The 25917-nt window shown below is 49.6% G+C and overlaps 2 protein-coding genes across 5 annotated transcripts in view; both read right to left on the bottom strand.

Moving 5' to 3' along the window:
* Nucleotides 1–380: 380 nt before the first annotated feature.
* Nucleotides 381–10519, bottom strand: ERAL1 (Era like 12S mitochondrial rRNA chaperone 1). 2 transcript variants are annotated; one of them, XM_082201855.1, is made up of 11 exons: nt 10329–10519; nt 8210–8371; nt 7382–7509; nt 7202–7279; nt 6821–6867; nt 6664–6725; nt 5461–5573; nt 4209–4574; nt 2932–3081; nt 2725–2805; nt 381–1422 (listed from the first exon to the last, which is right to left on the bottom strand). In XM_082201855.1, exons 1-11 carry the CDS (start codon nt 10441–10443, stop codon nt 1297–1299), a joined length of 1428 nt encoding a protein of 475 aa, XP_082057981.1. In that variant the 5' UTR covers nt 10444–10519; the 3' UTR covers nt 381–1296. The 2 variants fall into 2 exon arrangements, with proteins under 2 accessions (XP_082057981.1, XP_082057982.1); XM_082201856.1 differs by having other exon boundaries at nt 381–1419; nt 10329–10518.
* An 11458-nt stretch (nt 10520–21977) lies between these two features.
* FLOT2 (flotillin 2) overlaps nt 21978–25917 on the bottom strand; it is a 29649-nt gene continuing 25709 nt past the window's right edge. For all 3 annotated transcript variants that reach the window (XM_082201877.1, XM_082201879.1, XM_082201878.1), the window contains 3 exons: nt 25551–25734; nt 25287–25436; nt 21978–23961 (listed from right to left, as the gene is read on the bottom strand). In XM_082201877.1, coding sequence (XP_082058003.1) covers nt 23923–23961; nt 25287–25436; nt 25551–25734 — 373 coding nt within the window. In that variant the 3' untranslated portion in view covers nt 21978–23922. The remainder of the gene's footprint in view (nt 23962–25286; nt 25437–25550; nt 25735–25917) is intronic.

Genomic DNA, 25917 nt, shown 5'->3' on the forward strand with positions numbered 1-25917 from the left:
CAGACCTTTGGCTGATTACACCCAATACCCTTTTAAATGTATTCGGGGCGGGGTTACTGGTGTGTTTTTGTTCTTGTAGATCAGAGTTGGAAGGGACCACGTGGCTCATCGAGCCCAACCCCCTGCAATGCAGGAATCTTTCACCCAATGTGCGACTCAAACCCATGAGCCAGAGATGTATATTGTGTTATTTTTATCTTGTATTTTTATGTTGTGAACCACCCTGAGAACTATGGGTAGAGGCATGGTTCACTACTACTACTACTACTACTACTACTACTACTACAATCTGTTTTCCTCAGCCATTAAAAAGGATGGGCCCTCCTAGAACAATGGCCTTTATACATTTCGCTCTGTAAATGCCCACAAAAGATTGAAAGTAACCCTAAATAATAAACTTATTATTGTTATTTATTAGATTTACATACCGCCCTTCACCATAAGAGCAATTCACAAGATAAATCCGGACTAAATAATCTAGTCCAGACATGTCCAAAGTCCGTTTCGGGGGCATGATCCAGTCCACCGGTTGGTGTAATCCGGCCCCTGTGGCAGTTTATTTCCTGGGGTAAAATCCTAAAAAAAGTTCAACAACCCATTAAGGCTCCCATTTTACAGATGAAGGGCACTGAGGCTGAGATCATTAGACCTAAGTGGTAAGGGACAACAAAACTGTTGCCTGAGTGACCACCTTAATTTACTGAGAGCATGGCAGCCGCATCAGAGCCCAGAAGGGTCTCTGGCTGAAAAAGACAAGCCATTGCCCCGACTGAAAGTGATGGAGACAAATTGAGATGGGAGTGCCAGGCTCCAGGCAGCAGCTTCTGAAATGTTTGCTTTTCTTCTCCTGCTAGCACAGAGTGAAGCCTACACCCACCCCAGCAGCAGTCACTGTGCGAGCCAGAGAGAGCGTGAGATTCAGCCGCATGATCTGGGGGTCCACATCGCACGAAACCAGGGAGCTGTGTGCATGTGCCCAATTTCAGTGAAACATACGCATTGGCAACCTGGCACTGCCGTTTCCTCCTTGTGTATCGTCGGGTGCTGGCCGTGGGTCCGTCTGTAGTCCTTCCCTTGACACAACGCGCCTGAAATGGGACCTGAGGCAGGAAAGCCAGGCCGCCCCTGTCAAGCAATTGCTGCGGGCTTTGGAACAGGAGAGAAGAAGAAGTTGGGAAGAAGTCCTTGGGGCCGGTTGCTGGCGAGACCCATGAGCAGGAAAGCATGGCCTTGTCGTTGGCTTGGAGTGGCCCCTTCCGTGGCAAAGCCGGGCTGCTGCAGGGGGAGCGATGGCCCTCATTTCTTCAGCTGCACAGAAAGCTTCAGGTGCACATCGCAGAGGAAAGCGTTCATCAGGTCACAGCCGGCCTCCTGGGCGATCTTGCTGATCAGGTGGCCGCGGGAGCCAATGAGCATTTTCTGCTCCGGGGGAAGGGGAAGGCCAAGGAGAAAGGGGTGTCAGTGGGAATCGAGACAGCTCATCATTTGTGGCATCACAGCCTAGGCATCCTTTTTTGCTCACCCTACCCCATTCCCCAGCTGAGAAGCTTATCCGCAACTACAGAAAGTTTATTGGGAAGAAGGCTTACATTAGAAGGTAAGAACAGCCTCCTGGATCAGGCCAATGGCCCATCTTCTCCAGCATCCTTTGGTCATAGGGGCCAATGAAATGCACCAATGAGAGCAGGATTTGAGCACAAGAGCCCGCTCCTCCCCATGGGGTTTCCAGAAATCAGCATTCAGAGGCATTGTTTCCAGGCCTTTGACCATTTTGGTTGCCCTAGTAGCCATCAATAGCCCTCTCCTCCTCCTCCTCCATGGATTGGTCTAACCCTCTTTCAAACCACCCAGGTTGGTGGCCATCACTGCCTCCTGTGGGAGAGAGTCCCACAGTTCAAGTATGGGCTGCATAAAGGTCTTCCCCTTTTATGTGTCCTGAATTTTCCAACATTCATTGTTTGTTAAACTGCTCTGGGAATTGTAGTTCTGTGAGGTGGGAGGGAATAGGGGAGCTGCCTAAAGATTCTCAGCAGGCTTAGCAAACCACAGTTCCTTGAAACAGCCGCGGTCTGGTATATCTGAAGGAGTGTCTCCACCCCCATCATTCAGCCCGGACACTGAGGTCCAGCTCCGAGGGCCTTCTGGCGGTTCCCTCCCTGCGAGAAGTGAGGTTACAGGGAACCAGGCAGAGGGCCTTCTCGGTAGTGGCGCCCGCCCTGTGGAACGCCCTTCCATCAGATGTCAAGGAAATGAACAACTATCTCACTTTTATAAGGCATCTGAAGGCAGCCCTGTTTAGGGAAGTTTTTAATGTTTGATGTTTTATCACAATAATAATAATAATAATAATAATAATAATAATAGTAATAATAATAATATTCTGTTGGGAGCCGCCCAGAGTGGCTGGGGAAACCCAGCCAGATGGGTGGGGTATAAATAATAAATGATGATGATGATTATAGTTCCCATGATTCTTTGGGGGAAGCCACAGCTGTTTGAAGTGGCATGGAGCTGCTTTAAATGCCTATGGTGGAGATGGTCCCTCTCTTCATGGCCGCTACCATTCCTGCTTTGGGATGGAGCTTTAGGGGGGGAAATAGCCACCCTCAATGCCAAATTGACAGCTTGGCAGAAATGTTAGTGTTTGAGAATGCCCTCCTCCCCATCCACATTTCTCTTGGCTGGTGGTGGGAGGAGAGAGACACCTTCTGACCAGGTACTCACCACGTGCGTCTCCTTCTGGACTATCAAATTCTGCACGATGACCAGCTCCCCGCCAGGCCCCTCTTCCCAGACCTCCGTCCTCTGCAAGAAAAAGAGAAGGAGCCCTCAGGTCTGCAGTGGAGGGGAGCAAACATGCTAGGATGTGTAAGGAAGGGAAGAAGGGGGGTGGGGTCCCAACCCATCACCTCCTGGCCCTCCTTGCCTCACCTGGGTCACCGTGTAGGGCACTTCCTCAGGCAGATACTCAAGAAGCTTCTCTCGGATGATGTTATCACAGACCTCCTGCGGGGACTGGGTGGTCAGGACCTCACTGTGGAACTCCCAGGGGCCTGGCCTGGCCTGCTTCAAAAGGTACCTCTGTTGGAAACAAGAGCCAGGGTCAGGCCAAGAGGATTGGACAGGATGTCCCCTGCAGGTCCCTTCCAACTCGACAGTCCCATGATTCTTGCCATACTACCTCTGGGGGGCAGAGGGTGTTTGGCATTTTGATTTGGCTTTATTTTCTATACCATACTTACATCCCACCTTCTTTTGTGCAAGGAGCTCAAGGTGGCGGATGTGGTTCTCCCCCTCATGATCTTACCCTCACAACACCCCTGTGAAGTAGGTATGGTGGAGAAAGAGAGAGAGAGACTGGCCCCAGGTCAGCCAGAGAGCTTTGTGGCTGAGTAGGGGATTCGAACCCTGGCCTCCCAGCTTCAGGTCAATGGCACATCTAGCCCAGCCTCCTGTTCTCACAGGGGCCAACCTGATGCCCTTAATGGGAAGTCTGCAAGCAGGATTTGAGCACGGGAACACACTTCCTTCCTGCGGTCTCCAGCACCTCGTATTCAGAAGTATCGTTGCCTCCAACTGCGGTGCTAGAGCAGAGCCATAGGGGCTAGTACCTATTGACAGCCTTACCCTCTTGTTCTATAACAGACCTGGAACAACTTGGGTCCAGGGTGCCTCAGGCCCTGCCTGAACCCTTCTATCGCTGCTCAGTCAAGTGAGATCACCTGCAGGAGCGCCACTGGCCATTCCTTTTGTGGGAAGGCTCATCTGACAACTAGAAACCAAGGTTTCATTGTGATCGGCCCAGTCTTGTGGAACTCTCTGCCACTAGAGATTCAGCAGGCGCCCTTTCTGTGCTGACTTTTAAACGCCTGCTGAAAACGTTTCTATTCTGCCAAGTCTAATAAGAAGACATCCTTCTGCAACAGTTGATTGACGTGTTTTTAACCTTCTTATGCTGTAAACCGCTTTGATATATTTTTCACAACACAGCAGCATACAAATATTATTTATGCATAAAACAAATAAAAGCATTATTTAGTTAAAATGCAAGGCCTTCCCTCTGTCCTGCCCCCCAAAGGAAATCGTTGCCAGGCAGAACTCTTCCCTCCCGCCCAGTCCTACCTGGAGATGCTACTGGGGACTGAACCTAGAACCCACCACATGGCAAAGCTGGTACTCTGACCCCAAGCAACAGCCCTGCGATTTACCTTCAGAGTCTCCACTTCCTCTCTATCCGTAGCAGCCAGCATAAAGATCTCCTTGAAGCCGGACCAGCCCTTCTTGGCTTTCTCCCTCACATGTTTCCTGTTCTCCTTTGCAGGAACTGAGTCCGAATCTTCTGCAGTCTCCCTGGCTTCACCATCCAAACTGGAGCCAGGCTGAGGCCCTTGATCTGCCTCCAGATCCCTGGTCTCTGGGGACGGGTGTCCAGATATCGCTGAAGCCTGGGTGACCTCAGTAAGGGAGTCTGGCTTGACTCTGGACTTGACTTTCAGCTTCTTTCCATTGACGACCCCCTCGGTCAGCTCCGTCACCAGGTACAGCAGGAGAAATTTCTTCTTCAGAAGGTCCACCTGAAACAGAAGAAATGGGAGGGAATCAGGAGTTGCAGGAATTTATTTACTTATTTATTTCCTAAAATTTATGGACCACTTGATTGCCGGGGAGGGATCAAAGCAGTTTGTGAAAAGCTAAAGCTAAAGCAACAATAGACTAAAGGCAGATTAAAACACCTTTTGACTTCCTAAACATCTGGCCAAGCTTGTCTAAACAACATTTTTAGCAGGTGCTGAAAAATGTGTAGCGAAAGTGCCTGCCTGATGTCAATAGACGGGGAGTTCCAAAGTGTAGGTGCTGCCACACTAAGTTACAATTGTGGAATGAGTAGTATGTGCCAGCTGTAATGGCCAGTTCTATCAACTCAGGTGGTTGAAGGGCCTGGCCCCTAGCCCCTTGGCTCAACTGAACTTTATCCCTTTGTCAGAATTTCTGGCTTGCATTGTTGCCTGAAAAACATCGAAAGAAATCTCAACATTAGTGGCATCTAGGGAAGACGGCATCAGCAGCTCTAGGGGTAAAGCAGAACTGGAGATGAATGGCATCGAGGCCTCAGGACACCAAAGGCATGGTAAAAAATAGCAGTGAAAATAAAGATGCAAGTCTAAGTAGCAATGAATGAGAGAGGAACACAAGATTAAGGTTAGAGCTGCAAAGATTAGAGAGGAGACCCATCAGCTAAAGCATTTGATAAGAGATGGGGGCAATTTTAGTCAAGGGTGCAAATTTTAACAAACTGCAAGCACCCTTGATTGTTTTCTGCAGCTGTTTTTGGTTCTGCTGTGGTTTCTGCCCCACGGAACAAACAAAGAACCTTTTGGCAATAAATGGAAGTTGCTGCTATATTACATCCTCTAGCCCTGCAGCCCATCCTTTGGGGATAAGGAAATCGGGCACACTCACCTTGTTCAAGACAAGGACGCTGGGAAGATCAGGGAACCGAGCCAGACACTTCAGCACCTCTGGATGGAGGCGGTTCCGGGTATAATGGTCCGAAACATCCACGAGAACTAGCACTTCAAAGGAGGAAGATACAAGGGGGATACAAGGTCAGCTTGGGTCAACCTTTCACTCCCAAGCAGCAGACAGTCACCAGCCCATCTTAAAGCAAAATGATCCTTAATGGCAACATCAACTGGTCCAAGGAGGAAAACAGCCTCTAGCGCTGGCAGCCCAGAGTGTGGTTAGAGTGTTGGACTATGACCTGGAAGAACAGAGTTCGAATCCCCACTTGACCACAGAGCTTACTGAGTGACCTTGGGTCAGTCGCTCACTCTCAGCATAATCTACCCCACAAGGTTGTTGTGGAGATTAAATGAGGAGGGGAAGGACCTACGGGACCGCCTCTCCCGGTCTGCCCCACGGAGGACCTTAAGGTCCATAAATAGCAACAGCCTAGAGTTCCCGGGCCCTAAGGAAGTCAGATTAGCCTCAACCAGAGCCAGGGCCTTCTCAACACTGGCTCTGGCTGGTGGAACGCTCTGTCTCATGAGACCAGGGCCCTGCAGGATCTGATTTCTTTCCACAGGGCCTGTAAGACAGAGTTGTTCCGCCTGGTCTTTGGCTTAGAATCAATTTTATTCCCTCTCCCTCTTTCTTTTTTCCTTTCTCCTCCTGTGAAGAGGCTGCATCTTAATGTTTTAATGTTGTATTTTAATCTTGTTTTTTAAGTTGTATTTTAATCAACTTGTTTTTATTATTGGTTGTTAGCCGCCCTGAGCCCGGTCTTGGCTGGAGAGGGCAGGGTATAAATAAATTGATGATGATGATGATGATGTAAGCTCCATGGAGAGAAAAAAAGGGATATAAATCAATGTCCCCCCCCCCCATTTATATCCCCACAGCCTTCTGAGGTAGGACAGGCTGAAATATAGTGACTGGCCTGGAGTCACCCAGTGAGTCATAGCCAAGTGGAGATTTGGACCCTGGTCTCCCAGGTCCTAGTCCAACACTCTAAGCCCTGCACCACACTGGGACACTGGTACATCCTTCCCACCATCACCACATAAATCACTGCAGCAGCAAAGGATGGCGACTACTAAGTGGTCCAGGGGTGGCATGAGGGGAGGGAGAGGTCAAGGGAAGAAAAAGAAACGAAGCCCCTACCTAGGTCTGCATTCTTCAAGCTCTTACAGGGGTCGTAAAGCAGAGTTTTTTCCAACTGATGCCTGAAAGAAAAGTTGAAAGAAACGCACAGCGTGAATTCAGTACTTCCCAGCCCCAAGAGAACTGCTTCTCTCCCAGGCTCCAGTTACTTCTATACCTTTTGGCTTTGAGGTGTGTGGTGAGGCCTGGAGTGTCCAAGACAACCTAGGCAAAGAAGCAGAGAATCAAACCACTTAAAAGGTTTAAGAAAAGACTCAGTTGAAGAAATGCATTTGCTCATTGAGATCGTCACTGAAGAAAAAAAAAAGAGAGGAATTCCTGCTATAAGAGAATAGAACAGGATATGCCTCAATTAATGAATGGTAGCTCTGCCGTCAACTGTGTTAGCTGGACATGGAGTCTCCATGTTTTGGAGTATTACACCAGCAAATGCCAGTTGCTGTGGGCAAACAGCACCAAACCTTGGCATGTGAGTTTCACAAGGCGTGCCTGGGGTGTTGGGGCAGGGAGAGTGCTTGGGCCAATTCTTAATACCAACCAGCTGAGTATCGTCCTTTGTGATGACGCCCTGGGCATTGCGCCTGGTCGTGTGCACCTTCTTGGAGACAGGCAGGACCTGTCAAGGAGAGAAGCCAAGGGGTTGTATAATGCAAGGGAGCGCTGGAGGGCGGCCCCAATCCTCCCACACCCATGGAGGCTGTGCGCTCCAGCTCATTACCTTCCGTCCCAAGAGCTGGTTTGACAGGGTCGATTTCCCAGCGTTTGGAGCCCCGATAATGGCAATTCTCAAGATCTTGGGATTCTCAGGTTGATCTGGCTGGTGCCCCAGCAAAATGTCTTGCTCAGCTGCAGAAAGAACGCCCAGACATCACTTGCTATTTCCAGTGGTTTCACATGAACAATCTCTATGGGACCTCAGTGCTTTGCGAGTCCCAGTAGATTAAACTAAAGGCTTCCACATCCAGAACTAGGCTAACTTTGTGATTGCAAGTTGTTTTAACCCATTTTTAATATTGTGTTTTAATGTTAATGGTGTAGCCCTCCCTGGGACCTGAGGGTGAAGGGTTGGCAACTAATAATAATAATTATGATGATTAAAGGTAAAGGTAAAGGGACCCCTGACCATTAGGTCCAGTTGCGACTGACTCTGGGGTTAAGGCGCTCATTTCGCTTTACTGGCCGAGGGAGCCGGCATACAGCTTCTGGGTCATGTGGCCAGCAGGACTAAGCCGCTTCTGGCGAAGCAGAGCAGCGCACGGAAACGCCGTTTACCTTCCCGCCGGAGCGGTACCTATTTATCTACTTGCACTTTGACGTGCTTTCGAACTGCTAGGTTGGCAGGAGCTGGGATTGAGCAACAGGAGCTCACCCCGTCACGGGGATTCGAACCGCCGACCTTCTGATCAGCAAGTCCTAGGCTCTGTGGTTTAACCCACAGTGCCACCCACGTCCCTACGATAATATACAGTAATTCCAATCAGCTTCTACCAAGGGAAATCAATTTCGGCCTGCTACCCAAACATAACTGACAAAAGTCAAGGTTCACCTTTAAAGGCGCTCAAAGGCGGTGGGTGCTGACCAACCAAAGATGGGGCATCTTCTTTAGTAATCCCAAGGATGTAATCCAGGGCAGAGTCGTTTCCATACAAGCGAGCAGGGATAATCCTGCCCTGATGGGATGGGTCCTTCGAGAAATGGAGGCTGATACCTAAAGAAAATAACAAGAGAGAAAACCAGCATTTTATAAACACTCCTATGGCAGATCTGGCAGATCAAGGATGTGGTGGGGAAACCTCAGGACCAAGAACCCAGAATGTCAGGCATTTGTGGGGGTGGAACTTGCTCTGATACGAGCTGAACTATGGGTGTGATGGCACAGGATGCTGGGAAACATTACAACTACTCATAAGAAGATAAGAAGAGCCTGCTGGATCGGGCCCAACTAGTCCAGCATTCTGTTCTCACAGTGGCTGACCAGATGCCCCAACGGGAAACCTTCAAGCAGGATTTGAGCACAAGAGTTTCCAGGAACTGGTATTCAGGCATATCCCTGCCTCTAGCTGTGGTGGGCAAAGCATAGCTATCATGGCTAATAGTAATGCATTTGTCTACTTTTTAAAAGCCATCTAGGTTGTCTATTTGCAGTCAATCTGCTGAGAAAGAAGGGGGAGGAGCACACTTTCCTCTGGTGAACGCAGGTTCTAGAAATGGAAACACTTTTGCAGGTAGAAGGCTAAGGAATACAGTGGTACCTTGGTTTACAAACTTAATCCATTCCGGAAGTCCGTTCTTAAACCAAAACTGTTCTTAAACTGAGGCGCACTTTCCCTAATGAGGCCTCCCGCTGACGGTGCCCTTCCACCGTTCGGATTCTGCTTGCAAACTGGTACAGCTCGCAAACCAGGGCATTACTTCCAGTTTTGTGGAGTTTGTAAACCGAATAGTTCGTAAACAGGCCTGTTCTTAACCTGAGGTACCACTGTACAAAGAAATTCCAGGAAACAGGGCTATTAATGGCCAGGAAGCACAGAGGCACTATTGGCAGGAAGAAGGAAGCTAAGGCAAAGGATTTTCATGCAGAACAACAGGAGAAAATGGTCAGCTGCCTTATACTGAGTAAAGCCAACAAGCTCAGTATTGTTTACTTTCGCTGGCAGCAGCTCTCCAATGTTTTAGCTGCTAGCTGGAGATGCTACTTGGAATTGAACTTGGAGCCTTTTGCATGCAAAGCAGGTGTCGTGCCAGTGTTGTAAATAAAAATATGCCCTTTTCCCTTATGGGGTATCCAAGAGCCCATATAGAGTCCTTACATAGGTTCCCTATTGGTAGGAGAAAATAACAGAGGCCAACCAGAGAATATTGAGAAGCAAAGCAGCTAGTAAGCTTGATCTTTATTAATCTGTTGCAACAGGGTGCTCCCCTCACACGCAGGAGAGGAAGAGGACCCCCCAAAATTGCTGTGCAAGGCCTTATAAAGACTTTTGAAATTCCCATCCTCTAGATCAAGACCACCCCCAGAAACATTATGCATACATCACAGAAGGGGTGTAACCTAAGACCACCCCTCAGATACATCCCACCTACATCACAGAAATTTAGCTGTTGTTTTTCTCCTGTCACAGTTTATCTCCTGTCTGGCAAGTTACTTGATTGGATTGCCTGGGGAGCCTGGCCATTCTTTTGTAGTGGTAAAATGCTTATTTCCTGGGCCAGGTCACAGGCTCACACCTTATTCATGTCTTTGAGACAGGATTTGTGAGGAAAGAGACAATGGGGAGGCTTTTCCAGGTTAACCTTGCAGAGAAAGGATTTGGTCAGTTTAGGAATCAAAATGGTTTCAGGATGGTCTTCCTGTGTTGATCTATGTATGTGCAGTTATGAACATTACCATGTATCTAAGACCATAAAATTCCTATCACACCAGCACTTAAGATATAATTAACGAATGAATGAATTGCCCACCCTTCAGCCTAAGCTCCCAGGTCGGCTTACAGCATTAAAAACAATATTAAAGTCCGGTGGCCCTTTCCCGAAAACTAAAAAGTTTTTAGCTTTGGGCCTTCTACTCGGCTGATCAATCTACAGATTAATCCATCTTCCCGCCAGTGAGACAACCTCACAGCATGCGGCGGAGAGTTCCAAAGATTAACCAAGCCCAACGCCACCTGAGCAGGCGCAGCGCGACGACGGCCTCCCTCTCCCCGCCAAGACCCCACGTCCGGCCAGACCGAAGGCCCGCCAGCCACGCCGGGCCAGGCACGCCGCCGCCACCGCTGCCATGGCAACCACCGGCGCGCCGTCGAAGCTCAAGAAACGCCTCAGCGGACGGGCGGCGCCATCTTGGAGGCACGAAATGCATTCTGGGAGGGAGGGGAAAGAAAGCAGCCGTGCCCTCTGATTGGCTGGAGGGGGCGGAAGAGGAGAACCATAGAGAGCAAGGGTGGCAGTGGCCAGAGCGGCTTCGGTGGCGGAAGTCGGAGGAAGAACCTGGGGCAATTATTTTTATTTTTATTATTTCTTCACAACTTAGTACACCCTGAGGGGTGAGCTTAACTCTCTGCCCCCCTTGTTCCACATCGCCAGCGGAAACCGGAAAGGTCATCACCGGAAATAGGAAGTGACATCACTTCCGAAAGAGTATCCGTTGCATATCCGTTCTTCCGCAGTCACCGGGTGGCCGTTTTCAGTCACGTGATCCGAGTTGAATCCCTGCAACCCATTTCCCACGATGAACAGCGCAGGGAGTCACTTTATGCCAGTGAATAAATGGAAGGCGGAAGAGACGGGAAGCCGCTTATAAAGCTGCGAGAGAAAACAAGCCTCTGGCCAGGAATTAAGTTTCCTGGACCTGGAAGACGCCTCTGCCTTGATAGAGCGAACCATTTGCAGGGGAAATGAGGAAAAACATTGATAAGCATCGTTGTTCTTTAGTGGTGTCCGCCTCTTCGTGGCCCCCTGGACCAGAGCACGCCAGGCACTCCTGTCTTCCACTGCCTCCCGCAGTTTGGTCAAACTCATGCTGGTAGCTTCCAGAACACTGTCCAACCATCTCGTCCTCTGTCGTCCCCTTCTCCTTGTGCCCTCCATCTTTCCCAACATCAGGGTCTTTTCCAGTGAGTCTTCTCATGAGGTGGCCAAAATCTTGGAGCCTCAGCTTCAGGATCTGTCCTTCCAGTGAGCACTCAGGGCTGATTTCCTTCAGAATGGAGAGGTTTGATCTTCTTGCAGTCCATGGGACTCTCAAGAGTCTCCTCCAGCACCAGAATTCAAAAGCATCAATTCTTCGGCGATCAGCCTTCTTTATGGTCCAGCTCTCACTTCCATACATCACTACTGGGAAAACCATAGCTTTTTCAGCGGTTCAAATCCCCGTGACGGGGTGAGCTCCCGTTGCTCAGTCCCTGCTCCTGCCCACCTAGCAGTTTGAAAGCACCTCATGTGCAAGTAGATAAATAGTTACCGCTCTGGTGGGAAGGTAAACGGCGTTTCCGTGCGCTGCTCTGGTTTGCCAGAAACAGCTCAGTCATGCTGGCCACATGACCCGGAAGTGTCTGTGGACAAACGCCGGCTCCCTCGGCCTATAGAGCAAGATGAGCGCCACAACCCCAGAGTCGTCCACGACTGGACCTAATGGTCAGGGGTACCTTTACCTTTACCTAACTTATCTTGTAATTTTAATGGGATTGTATATCCCAAGTTGCTCAGGGTAGAGTTTGTGCCTCTTCTAGCCAACTCACCCTTTACAACGACCCTGCAAGGTGAATGGCCCCAGGCTGGCCTAGGGAGCTTCATGAGAGTGAAGAGGTCAAGCCCAGCCTCCCTTTTCAAGGTCTCTGCTTTCCATTATTTTCCTGCTACCCAGGTGATGCCATAAGTATTAATGTTCTGAGCATTAACATTCTAGGACACATGCTCCATTTATAGGGAGGGGCCCTTTTAGGCCTCACCCCCCACCTTTCATAAACCACCCTAAAGCCCACCCAGTGTTCCCAGGGGGTTGTGGATTTAGACAGGGAGTGGACAGTAAGAGCTGTTTGACAGTGGAACGGTGTTGTGGACTCTCCTTCCTTGGAGGTTTTTAAGCAGAGTTTGGATGGCCATCTGTCAGGGATGCTTTAGTTGAGATTCCTGTATGGCAGCAGGGGGGTTGGAATGGATGACCTTTGGGGTTCCCTTCCAACTCTACAATTCTAGGATTATATGGAGGGCAAGCTTCCGCAATTTTTCCCTCAACAGAGCTCAGATGTGCTTTCAAGAAACCTGTGGCACAATTTGAAACGTTCAAGGATTGTGTTCTAATTCTCCCTCTTCCTGCAGTGCTGGCTTCAGAATTTTGGGGCACAGCATTCCCAATAGCCCTCCTCCAACAGCAATGAGAAACTGAGCCTTTGGTGTCATTGACCCAGTCTGGTGGAACTCACTGCCACTGGAAATTCAGCAGGCGCCTCTTGTTTCAACTTTAAAATGTCTGCTGAAAACTCCCATTCTGCCAGGCTTACACAGGCAATTAAGAATGCATCTTTCCATGTTCTTGATTGATGTCTAATTTTTACTTTTTTGTATGTTTTTATTGGTGTCAACCTCTTTTATATATTTTATATAACACAGTATACAAATGTTTTATAAATAAATAATAATAAATACCACAGGTAGACCCATGGCAGTGCTCCAGTTGGCCATCTTTGTGAACCCCTCCCTCTGCAAATAAAAAGGAAATGCAAAAGCTTCCATAACTTTTTTTATTTCTTACAGGAGCGAGAAGCAAGCGGCCTGATATAGGCCAATGTGAAAAGGAGCCCCCTGTCATTAGATGAAGCCGAAATTCCTGCTTCTGTGGAGTTAGATGCTGGGCAAGATGGCAGAAGAACCATTACCATTACTAAACTCAGTAATGGTAACGGTTTTGCTGACACCCCGCAAGATTTGTCTTCTGAGCAGGATTGCATTTTCTTCTTCTTGTCCAGTCAATGTTGCACGCACACACCCCGGCAACACAAACTCTAAGCTGGTTCTAGCTTTTTTTCCAAAAAGGATGAAGGGAAAATCTTATTTCTGAAGAACTGCTGCTGAGGCAGGTGAAAAATCCTGGGCTAGAAAAGTCACGCAGTCTGAGCTGCCAATAAGTCAACTTCTTAGATATATTTCCTGTGGTCCAATGGGAGACTAAAGAAGGGTGCCTTTCCCCTCATCACTGTCAGGGATAGGGCTCCTGTGGTCCTCCAGATGTTGCAAGGATCAGGGTAGAAGGGGCTGAGTCCAGCAACATCTGGAGGGACGTAGAAGAAGGTCAGAAGAGCTCTGCTGGATCAGGCCAATGGCCCAGCTAGCTCAGCATCCTGTTCTCACTGGGGCCAAACAGATCCTATTATGGGATACCTGCAAGCAGGACCCAAGAGCCCTTTCCCCTCTTGTGGTTTCCAACAACTGGTATTCAGAAGCCTCACTGTCTCCAACTATGGAGCCATTGCAGCTAGTAGCTATTAATAGCCCTCTTTGAATTTGTCTATTCTTTTAAAGCTATCCAAGCTGGTAGCCATCACTTCCTCCTGTGGGAAGGAGTTCCATAGGTGAACTGCACTGCTCTGAAATACCTAGAGTTAAGGGCGGCGGAGATAGAGAAGGTCCCATATTTCACAGTCATTCTGGTGGGGTGAAGACCACTGGTGGAAGGGCCTTAAAAATAAAGCTGGGCTCTGCGCTTTCAAAATAATCAATTTCTACCCTCCCACCCCAACCAAGCTGGGCTCAGCCCAACCTCAGCTCCGGTGGGGAGCGCTGAGGACAACGAAAGGGTTGCTTTGGAATCTCGGCGGCTCCAGGAGTTCAAGGTAGTACATCATCTATACTGTAGTGTCTCATTCCAACTTACAGTATATGATGATATCCAGCCTGAAACCTCAATGGGTCGGTTTCGCTCCGCAGCAGACTTTGGCGAGTGGGGAGCTGGAAGGAGAAGGAATGGAGGTTTAGGTGTGGGAAACTCACACTGGGAATTCGAACCCGCTCCCCCTGCCACAAAACTGACATGTGGACTCTGCCAAACTTTAATCATTCACACAGTGCCAGGCTCAACAGTGCAACTGCCTCATTCTCACGCCAGGAGGTAAAACAGGACTTACTTTCTTCTTTTTAATGTGTGTATCAGCTGTCTCTAAACTTAGTTTTGTACTACAATTTCCATCATCTCCAGCCAGCATGGAGCACGGTCAAGGAGGATGGGATTTGTAGTCCATAGCATCTGGAGGGCACCATCTTGCAGGAGAAGGCTGGTGTATTTTCATTTTATTTGGAGGGATCCCAAGGGTCATTTAGTCCAACCACCTAACATCTGTTTTAAAACTTCCAATGCATGCTGTACTGGGCAAGACACCCATCTGCGGCAGGTTCTCACAGCCTTTTTTTAGTGCTGCACAGTGTGGTATAGTGGTTAGAGTACTGGACTGCAGTTGGGTTAAGAGAACCATGGGTTCAGACCCCTCTCAGCTCTAAAACTGACCCAGCCTGGCCTGCCTGGTGCAGCTGTTGTAGGGAGAATATAGGGTGGGTGCAGGGGAGACCCACATGCAGCTCCTTGTGGAAATCAAGGAAGAAAGGCTTGTGCAATGAGGGGCGGTACAAGTGCACAAAAATTCATCTACTCCAGCCCCCTGCAATGCAGAAATCTTTCGCCGCTCACCCCCCCACACACAGCCGGAGTTATTTAATAGCATTTCTTAAGTGCTTAATATTTAAAATCTGTTAAGTCATCTACCAAAAGGGCTGTAGACGCGTTGTGTCCGTTCATATTAGTAGGTCTACTCTGAGTAGGACAAACATCCTCAGGAAAACAACATACCCCGATTCGTTTTAAGGGTTCTTCCACCACCACCTCCTCCCGCAAACAAATGAGTCAAACTCGGAGGAGACCCATTAAAATTATTAGGTCTTATATTAACTGGGTTTAATTTGTTCTCTATTGCTTCAGATGTCCTGAAGAGCCCTCTTGCAAGTAATTTTTAAAAATCATATGGTATTTATTTATTTATTCCAGGCATTTTTATGCTGCTTAACACCCGTAGTTTTTAAGCGGTGTACAACGAGGCTATGCAAAATAAGTGCAAGCGAGAGGAAATCTGTTAAAATGAACAGATAACTCTCAGGGAAATATTATTGTTTTTAATGCCAGCCGATACATATAATATAAATATGTGTTGTGTTTGTGTGTGTCTTCCAACTAAGTCAAACACAAAATGCGTATACCGGTATATGTTTCCCTCCCTTTATGGTTTTGATCTATGGTCTACTTTTAAAATGAGGCTGCGTTTTAAATTGCATTTTAACCTGTATTTTAAATTGCCCCCCCCCATTATGTTTTTACTGTAATTTTAATGGTGTTAGCCGCCCTGAGCCCGGCTCTGGCCGAGGAGGGTGGGGTATAAATAAAATTTATTATATTATTTATTAATTTGCAAAAATACAATAAAGCAGTGCAAGTATTCTTTTAGAAAAAGGGATCTAAAACAGTGCAAGCTATCCAGCCACAGCCCTAATAACCTGCCCCATTCCGTATGCTTACCATTCTGAGTTGTCTCTCCCTCCCTCCAAGGTCAGCATCTGGTGGGGGCTTCTGAATAAGACGTTTATATACCCTGGGCCTTATTTGCATAGCTGCTCAGCCCTGCCAACCAGTTTCAGCCCTCCCTTGCCTGAACTTGGCACCCCTCCACCCTCCACCCTGCACCCTGACCCACCCACCGCCAGCAACTTCTAGGAAATTAAAGTACTTTGAGGACATCAGGTGGGGAGGGAGGGAGAGACCCGCTGGCCGCTGGCCCCCTGAAATAGGACCAGTTCCTAAGAGAAAGGGGCTGAGGGCACACAGTCTCCTTTAAGCCCTGTCCTCCAGAGGAGGGGAGACCCAGAGGTGAAATGATATTTTTTTAAAAAAATATTTTTTATTGGTTTTACAAAATTTTTATAGACAATACAAACAAATAAACAAACATGTATAATTTCATATCCTTTTTTCATAAACCTCACTTCTCCGACTCCCCCAAACCTCCCCTTTCTACATCCCAATTTCCAAAAATTTTCAGCAAATCCTAAACTTATTTTTATCAAATTTGTCCCTTATTTATTCTTTTCTTTTACTTAATCTTTTGTCGCTGTAATCTCCTTTTTTCCTAGAGCCTCAACATTTTAGCATTCATCAATTTTATAATATTTCTTAAGATAAATTTTAATTTTTTTCCAATCTTCATCTGCCGTCTCTTTCCCCTGATCACGGATTCTGCCGGTCATTTCAGCCAGTGCCATATAGTCTATCACCTTCATCTGCCATTCTTCCAGAGTGGGTAGATCTTGAGTCTTTCAATGCTTTGCGATGAGTATTCTTGCTGCTGTACCCAGAGGTGAAGTGATAGCCACGTTCCAATATCTGAAGGGCTCTCTCATGGAAGACAGAGCGAGCTTATTTTTGTGAGGACCAGAACCAAAAGATTCAAATGACAAGAAAGGCTGAAAATTAGGAAGAACTTAGTAAGGGCTGCTGGACAGTGGAATGGATTAGCAATGGAGTGTCCTTCACTGGAGGTGCTTTAAGCTGCGATTCCTGCATTGCAAGGGGTGGGACTAGATGACTGCTGGGGGACCCCCTTCCAAATCTACCATTCTGTGATTCTATGACCCAGGAATGTGGGCTAGGAAATGTCCCACGTCAGAGACCCTGGAGGGCCTCTGCCAGTCAGTGTAGGCAATCCCGAGCTGGATGAGACCCCCATAGCTACCTGATTCAGTACAGTGGTACCTCAGGTTACATGCGCTTCAGGTTGCAGACTCCGCTAACCCAGATATAGTACCTCGAGTTAAGAACTTTGCTTCAGGATGAGAACAGAAATCGCGCTGCGGCAGCTGGAGGCCCCATTAGCTAAAGTGGTACCTCAGGTTAAGAACAGTTTCAGGTTAAGAACGGACCTCCAGAACGAATTAAGTTCTTAACCTGAGGTACCACTGTATTGGGCAGCTTCTCAGGTTCCTAAATATTTCAGGAAAGCCCATAGCTCAGTGGCAATGCAGTAAAATGCTTTGCTATGCAATGCAATGCTTTGCATGCAGAAGGTTGCAAGCTCAACCACTCTGTACCTGCAAGGGAGGTATGGGAATGTCCTCTGCCTGAAACCCTGGTGAGCTGCTGCCAGTCCTTGTAGGAGCAGTGAGCTCGATGACTCAGGATTTGTTGTTGTTGTTTAGTCATTTAGTCGTGTCTGCCTCTTCGTGACCCCCTGGACCAGAGCACGCCAGACACTCCTGTCTTCCACTGCCTCCCGCAGTTTGGTGAAACTCATGCTGGTAGCTTCCAGAACACTGTCCCACCATCTCGTCCTCCGTCGTCCCCTTCTCCTTGTGCCCTCCATCTTTCCCAACATCAGGGTCTTGTCCAGGGAGTCTTCTCTTCTCATGAGGTGGCCAAAGTCTTGGAGCCTCAGCTTCAGGATCTGTCCTTCCAGTGAGCACTCAGGGCTGATTTCCTTCAGAATGGAGAGGTTTGATCTTCTTGCAGTCCATGGGACTCTCAAGAGTCTCCTCCAGCACCAGAATTCAAAAGCATCCATTTTTCGGCGATCCGCCTTCTTTATGGTCCAGCTCTCACTTCCATACATCACTACTGAGAAAACCAGAGCTTTAACTATACGGACCTTTGTTGGCAAGGTGATGTCTCTGCTTTTTAAGATGCTGTCTAGGTTGGTCACTGCTGACTCAGGATAAGGAATCTTAAAGGAATTGTGAAGTTGGAAGGGACCCTGAGGGTCATCTAGCCCAACCCTCTGCAATGCAGGAATCTTCTGCCCAACTGCTCATGCTCTACTGACTGAGCTACTCATCGCGAGCCATCTTGCCTTCTCTGTTCCTATTTCAAATCAACTCCTTACTTCAGAAACATAAGGGCTGGGAAGGAAAACCGATGAGCTATGCGGAATTGGCAAAGTTAACACACAAACTGCGTGAGAAGAACAACCGTGACTTTGAGGAAGAACGGGAACTATTTACAAATGATCTAGAAAGACAACAAAAGGATTTGGATTCCTTGGCAGGTTTTGAATAAACATCCACAAATTTATTAGCAGAACATATGATAGATAAGGCAATGATACATACAATTTTATAACATGCAGAGAATAATATGTATAAAAAAATCAGAGAGGGGAGCTGAGGGAAGTCTTTGGAGGGAGGGGGGAAATGTAATTGGTTGTATTTGGTTTATAATTTGATTTGTTAAATTTGTTTAATAAAAATATTTTTTTAAAAAGAAACATAAGGGCTGGGGGGGGGTCTTGCTTTATTTTTTTAGGAGGCATTTGATCCGACACTCCCTCTGTCCCTGTTGAAAACAGCCCTTGATTCAGAACCATATGGACTGCTTTATTTTTGGGGGGCAGGCAGACCACCAGCTTTGTGTGCATGTTCCTAAGAGGGGGCCACCTCAATGGTCAAGGCAGAGAAATGGGCCCATGGAACGCATTCTTCTTGTCTGAGGCCCTGCAAAAGCTGACTTGATGCAAGCTTGTTTGTCCGCAGGGGTGGCGGTTCCTGGAAGGTTTGCCTGTCAGGGACCGATTAAGGCTGCACATGTCTCTGCCTTGTTATCGGGGGCCCAGCCCAGCCAGATGGAATTGGACGCGGGAGGCATCTGGGCTCCTTTCAACCTGGCCATGTAGATTGCAAAAATGGAGGGCAGGCGGGACAGGGAAAGGTAGCCACCCATTCATTCAGAAGAGCCCTGCTGGGCCAGGCTAGAGGGCCCACCCAGCGTCACGTCCATTAATTTCAGTGGGTCTCCTCTGCAGAAAGCTGATGCTGGCGGGAACTTGTCACCTAAAGCTTTTGAAGGAATTTGGTCTGTGTTATAGGAAAACCTCCTGAGTGGAATGGCGGGTGGCGCAGTGGGTTAAACCACAGAGCCTAGGGCTTGCCAATTAGAAGGTCGGTGGTTCAAATCCAAACGGCATTTCCGTGCGCTGCTCTGGTTCGCCAGAAGCGGCTTAGTCCTGCTGGCCACATGACCCGGAAGCTGTACGCCGGCTCCCTCGGCCAGTAAAGCGAGATGAGCGCCCCAACCCCAGAGTCGTCCGCGGCTGGACCTAATGGTCAGGGGCCCCTTTACCTTTTATACTAATAGTTACACCTTGAGCTTGGCTCAGTAGCAAATTGGCAACCAGTGTAGATCTCCAAGCACAGGAGTTATGTGCTGACAAGGCCTTCCTTCCTGTCAGCAATCGGACTGCAGCATCCTGCACCAACTGCAGCTTCTGGATCAGGTTTAAGGGACGCTACGCACAGAGCGCATTGCAGTAATCCAGTCTTGGAAGTTGCCATTGCATGAACTATTGTGGCCAAATTTTCCCGGTCCAGGAATTGTGCACTTGCCTGGAGAGGTGTGCAAATGCGGGCATAGAAACCAGCCTGCTGTATGAAGGTAATTTTTGCATTCATTCCTCTGCCCACTGTTGCCTCTGGCCTCACTCACCCTGGCCAGAAGGCAATGTGGCGCTCAGGCTGAAAAAGGTTCCTGACCCCAAACTGAACTGCACACCCATATTCATTTGACCTTAGGGGATCACCCACGTTCCTAATAGAATTTAGGAGTTGTTAAATTGTGACTCCAAGGCCTTTGTGGGCACTAGACCTCAGGCTAATTTGATTTTAACAGCCAGCTTTTCAGTTGCATTTTCTTCCCACGTTTTTTAATGTTTTTTTAAAAATGGTATTCATACACACTGCCTCAAAACTTGGTGCGAATGTATGGGGACAAGTGCTCAAATGTCTGGAAGCAACTCAGACTGAAGTCTCTTGAAAAAGTGTGTTTACTTGCGAGGAGAGATGCCATACAGGGAGGAGTGTTTCTTAGGAGTGCCCCATTTTTATTTTTAAATTATATACCACCCTATCTCAGGGTGGTTCACAGAATAAAATCAAAATATAAAACCACAGAATACATAATCAAAATAAAAACAATACCCCCCCCCAAAACCCCACATTTTAAAAGGGCATAGGATGTCAATCACCCAAAGGCCTGGTTAAAAAGGAATGTTTTTGCCTGACAGCTAAAGGTGTATAATGAAGGTGCCAGGCGAACTACCCTGAGGAGAGCATTCCAGAGTCAGGGAGCCACTGCAGAAAAGGCCCTTCTTGTGTTGCCACCCTCCGGACCTCTTGAGGATGAGGGACATGTAGGAGGGTCTCAGAAGACGATCTCAGGGTCTGGGTAGTCATATATTTCCTGGGGAGAGAGGTCAAGCTGTACCTGGCCATACCCATTCTCGCCCATAGCCAGCTTCTATCCATAAAGGCACTTGTTTTGTGCCAGGCCATCGCCACCTGGCATTCGCTCCCCACCCCACTTTTCTAGGGTTCTCTGTCACACAAAGCTCCTTCCCTTCGCCCCCGAGTCCAAAGATTTGCCCTGCTGCAGAGATGCGTCAGCAGGAGGCGGCTCAAGGGTGGTGTCTGTGGTGTGCAGATAAGAAGCCGAGCCTCCTTTGGCAAAAAAGAAAAGGGGGAAAGGGGCCGCGCCCTGGCCTTATCTGAAGCCCCTCCGCTTCATCTCAGACACCAGCCCTCCTCCTCCTCCTCCTGGGCTAAAGAAGCGTCTCCTCCCAGGCAAACCTATCTGCAGGACAAGGAAGCCGGGCTGGCCCTGCTGCAGCCCACTCCTCGGACACCAGGCATGCCTCAAAAGCCACCCAAATAGAAATGCCAACTTCAGAGGCTCCCAGGAAGCTAATGGGACGCCTTTCGATGCCTCCAGAAACCAGTGCAGTTCAGACAGTCAGATGAGGACCTGGGAAAGGCCAGGGTTCGAATCCCTACTTGGCCACGAAGCTCCCTGGGCGTGAGCTTGGGCCCAGTCGCTGTCTCTCAGCCAAACCCGACTCACAGGGTTGTTGTGAAGAAAAGGTGGGATAATAGTAATAATAATTTATTATTTATACCCCGCCCATATGGCTGTGTTTCCCCAGCCACTCTGGGTGGCTTCCAACAAAACACTAAAATGCAATAACCTATTAAACATTAAAAGCTTCCCTAAACAGGGCTGCCTTCAGCTGTCTTCTAAAAGTTTGGTAGTTGTTGTTCTCTTTGACATCGGGTGGGAGGGCATTCCACAGGGTGGGTGCCACTACCGAAAAGGCCCTTGGCCTGGTTCCCGTAACTTGGCTTCTTGCGAGGGAACAGCCAGAAAGCCCTCGGTGCTGGACTTCAGTGTCCGAGCAGAACGATGGGGATGGAGACGCTCCTTCAGGTATACTGGGCCGTTTAGGGCTTTCAAGGTCAGCACCAACACTTTGAATTGTGCTCGGAAACGTACTGGGAGCCAATGCAGATCTCTCAGGACCGGTGTTATGTGGTCCCGACGGCCACTCCCAGTCACCAGTAGCTGCCGCATTCTGGATTAATTACAGTTTCCGGGTCAACTTCAAAGGTAGCCTCACGTAGCGCGCATTGCAGTAGTCCAAGCGGGAAATAACCAGAGCATGCACCACTCTGGCAAGACAGTCTGCGGGCAGGGAGGGTCTCATCCTGGTAGACAGCCGCCCTGGACACAGAATTGACCTGTGCCTCCATGGACAGCGGTGAGTCCAGAATGACTCCCAGGATAGAAATGTGATAATAAGCAGAGCCATGCCTGGAGACCCACAGCAGGTAGGGTGGGAAGGGGAGAGCCCCCTGTAACTCCCAAGAGCAGCAGTGGGGTTCCCACCACCCCAGAGAGGCCCCCGCTTGCACCGTATTCCTCTTTGGAAACCAGGACGGAAAAAGACGAGACGAAGGCGGCCTGGTGAGGTCACAATAACTTTTTATTGTACATTATTTCACACTTGGGATGCACACGGGGCCCCCGGCGAATCCTGGCACAGGCGGTCATGCACCACATATCCATGCAGAGAACGCGTGGCGTGGGGGGGGGAGGAGAGAAGGTGACGTGGGGTGGGGGGAAGAGGGAAGGTAAAATTGGGACTGGAATCCAGTGCTCTCTCCCTGAAAACTGGCAGAGGGGCACCTCCCAGGCCTTTGTGTGGGGGGTGGGGGGAACATGCTTGGGCCCCAAAGAGCCCCTCACTTCCACCCAAGCTTCCAGAAACGCCCCCCCCCCAAATAACCCCTCTGCTGCCTCCCCACACTGAACCTTTGGCGGCACAAACGCAGATCCTGCTCCGAATAAAAGAAAAATAAAGAACTTGGCACCCTCCCACCTCCTTCACAGTACTTAGGTGGGGTATAAAAAGTGAGGGGGGGGGCGGCGGCTCTGAAATGCAGCAGCAGCAGCAGCCTGCACAGGAGGCAATTGCAAGAAAGCATGGCTGGGATAAACACCCCCCCCCCGCATGCGGAGAGCAAACAGGCACGCTTCACATGTAAGAATAATAAACAGTACAGACGTTTGTGTGAACAGTACAGACTGGGGAGGAGGAAGGTGCATAGAAACCCTGCAAAGGGGGGGGGAGCGCCTTCCACTGCCCTCCTGCACCTCCCCCAAACTGTCATGGAGCCATGTTTATATCTGGAGGGTGGGGGCACTGCGTAGCAAATTGCAAAGGGAGAAGGGGATCTCTACGGCACAGAGGAGAGGGAAAGAGAGGGGGCCGTGTTTTGCGAGACAAGAGGTGCAGAAGGCAAGTGCCTTCCATTCTAGTGCGCACAAGGTAATGACAACCCCAGGGTAATGCCAGGCAATGGGCTCCAGGGCCTCTCGCCAGTGGGGCAGGGAGGGACTGCTTTGAAATTCCCATCTTAGGATACAAGACCGGCTCCCTCTCTTCCACGGTTCAGGGAGAAAGCAGACAAGCAGTTTGCCAGAGTCTCACGTCTCTTTCCTCTCCCTTCCTAGTTCTGGAGGGGTGGGTGAAGGAGCCCCAGGAGCATACGCAGGCTGACCACGGCCTGGCGGGCATCTGCAAGACAGGGGAGCAGAAGGCAGGATGCCCAGAGGGGTTCTTGAGGTTCCTGCCAACTGTAGATGCAGGGCAGGCGTGATGGACCACCGAAGAAATCAGGCACTGTGTGTGTTGTGTATTCGGACTGATGGCGAGCAAGATATGTTCATGGCGTTTGCGGAACGGGAGGTCGTGGCATTGATTTGGCCCTGGGCTGCGGGGACGCCCGCCGGGTGCTCATGGCTTGAGGTCCCGGCAAGGGGTTGGGCTGAGCGGGCGTGTAACAATATGGCGGCCTCCACCCTCCGCCGCCTGCCCCCCTTGGAGCTCCAAGAGTGCAGGGACCGCAGGGCACCCCACTGGCAGATATGGCTCAATCTCAATCCGCCGGTGGCACCGAGAGGGGCAGTGGCCAGGGATCCCCCCCCCCGCCATCAGCGCCCTTCCTCCGCAGCACAAAAGCATATGGAAGGGGGAAGTTCTCCTCAACTGGGGCAGCAGGGCCCAGCGTCGGGCCTCCTCCCAATTTGGGGGTGCGTCCCCCCTGCCCCGAGAACGGCGCAGCGGTCGGTCAAGGCACAGACTTTGCAAGAGCACAGACAAGAGAGGGGAGAAAGTGTTGGCTAGCATGACACAGAGCGGGGATGGGGTTTCAAAAGAAGGAAACCTCTCTTGGAAATGCAAGGACTAGCGGGGACGCCCCCCGCTCAGATCCTCCGAAAAAGATATAAGGCACCCGAGAGTAGCCCCCACCGTCTCCACGGATGAAGAGGAGCTCGCAGTGTTTGCGCAGTCGGTGGGAAGTGCATAAATGGAAGGAGAGGGGGCTTCTTCACCAGCTGGCCTCCTCTCAGGCCTGGGCTCCGGTCGCTTTCTGAATGAGCGGGATCTGCGGGGGAGAAGAGAGGGTGGACAAAGGCAGTCAGGGACCGTTTCCTCCTTCCCGTAGCTTCTTACTTGCTTATATGCTACCCTTCCCTCAAAGGTTCTCAGGACAAAAGCGCAAATAAATAGTTAAAACAGAAACGACAAAACAGGAACAAGCCCCACACATTTAAAAGGCTGTCGAATATTAATCAGCCCAAGGCCTGGTTGAAGAGGAACGTTTTTGCCTGACAGCTAAAGGTGTATAATGAAGGCGCCAGGGGAGCCTCCCTGGGGAGAGCATCTCACAAACCAGGGAGCCACCGCAGAAAAGGCCCTGTTCTCGTGTCGCCACCCTCCGGACACCTTGCAGAGGAGGTGCACAAAGAAGGGCCTCTGATGACAATTGCAGGGTCTGGGTCGGTTCTTATGGGGAGAGGCGCTCCTTGAGGTACTGCAGTCCTGACCGTTTGAGGCTTTAATTGAGCCTGGAACTCATCGGCAGTGTCGCTGGAATTCAAAATGGCACCCAAATGTAGGCAAAAAACTGCTCCTTAAGCTTGGGAACCATCTGGTTGTGGAAGCTTAGAATGTATCCAAATGCAAATAGCATCAGAAGAGCTGACTGGATCAGACCAAAGGATCAGCCCAGTCCAACTTGTGTTCTCGCAGGGGCCAAACAGACGCCTATTGTAGGAAACATCTAAGCTGGACCCGAGCGCAACAGCAACACTCTCCCCACTTGCAATCCCCAGGAACAGGCATTCAGGGCCATTTACTGTCTCCAGCAATGCCACAGGGGCACTGTGGCTGGTACCCAACAGCCACATCCTCCAAAACAATTCCTTAATCCTCTCCCCAGGGAAGCTCACCTCTTGCCCTTGTTACATAGCTTTAGGTGCCAGGCAAGAACATTCCTTCGTGTGGTGGGGCGATCATTATTTCTGTTTGTTACTATACTACGTATTTTGATGTTTTTATCTTATAAACTGCCCTATGATCCTCGGATGAAGGGAGTATAGAAATTAATTAATAATAAAAACAAAGCCACCCGTTTGGAGCACTAACACTGAATGTTGTGTGGCCGTCAATGCCATTGTTTTAAGAGTATGCTGTGAGAATGAGGACTCCCTTTCGTCCCTCCTTAACCCCCCAGCATTCAGCTTCACGGGTGGCTCCAATGAGTTCTGGTATTAAAAAAAGAAGGGCCTGCTGGATCAGGCCAATGGCCCGTCTGCTGTGAGCTCCAGTTAAGAAAAGAAGCAGAAATTAAAAGCGGCATTTCTTTTTTTAAAAAAAGTATTATTTCAAAGGGCAGGCAGACACCACGGCCTGCCCCACCTGCCTCACCTTGGAGAGGTCGACCCCCGTGAGGGCATGGACGGACGCAGGGAGCTCAGCCAGCAGCCGGTTCACATCCGTAGTCATCTTGTTGTTTTCCCCGCTGAGGATGACGATTTCATCCACCTTTGAGAGAGGTGCGGCCACCTTGGCGGCAATCTGAGAGGGACAGAGAGAAGGCAGTGTGTCAGGATCCAGGCACAGGCCCCAGGGGAAGAGAGAGAGCGAGGCAGGCAGACAGCTCTTCCCTCCCATCCCCATCAGCCTCCTCACCTGGGGCAGGGCGTCCAGGACCAAGGCCATCTTGGCTGCCTCCCCATACTGCTGGTAGGCCTCTGCCTTGAGCTTCATCTTCTCAGCCTCCGCTTTGCCAATGGCCTCGATCACCAGGGCCTCCGCCTCTCCGATCTTGCGGATCTTCTCCCCTTCGGCCCGAGCAATCAGCACCTGCTTCACCCTTGAGAGAGAGAGAGAGAGAGAGCTTGGTCAGAGATGTTCCCCTAGGATGTGGGGCACACAAGGCCTAAGAGTGGGACGCCTCCTCCAGCGGTGGCTCAGAGCAGGGGCTTTCCAGACCCTCCACGCAGCAAAAGTGATCACAGGGGGGTCCACGGGAAGCTTTACTTGGGGACACATCCCC

The sequence above is a fragment of the Podarcis vaucheri genome (genome assembly GCF_965113315.1).
Source record: "Podarcis vaucheri genome assembly, chromosome: 15".
Classification (NCBI taxonomy): domain Eukaryota; kingdom Metazoa; phylum Chordata; class Lepidosauria; order Squamata; family Lacertidae; genus Podarcis; species Podarcis vaucheri.

Excerpts from the sequence above, each read along its gene's own strand:
- ERAL1 (XM_082201855.1), bottom strand. The coding sequence starts at position 10,443 with ATGGCAGCGGTGGCGGCGGCGTGCCTGGCCCGGCGTGGCTGGCGGGCC. Across the intron at positions 8,372-10,328 it reads GTCGCGCTGCGCCTGCTCAG|GTATCAGCCTCCATTTCTCG; the intron begins GTGGCGTTGGGC and ends TATTTTCTTTAG. Across the intron at positions 3,082-4,208 it reads AGGAAGTGGAGACTCTGAAG|AGGTACCTTTTGAAGCAGGC; the intron begins GTAAATCGCAGG and ends TGTTTCCAACAG.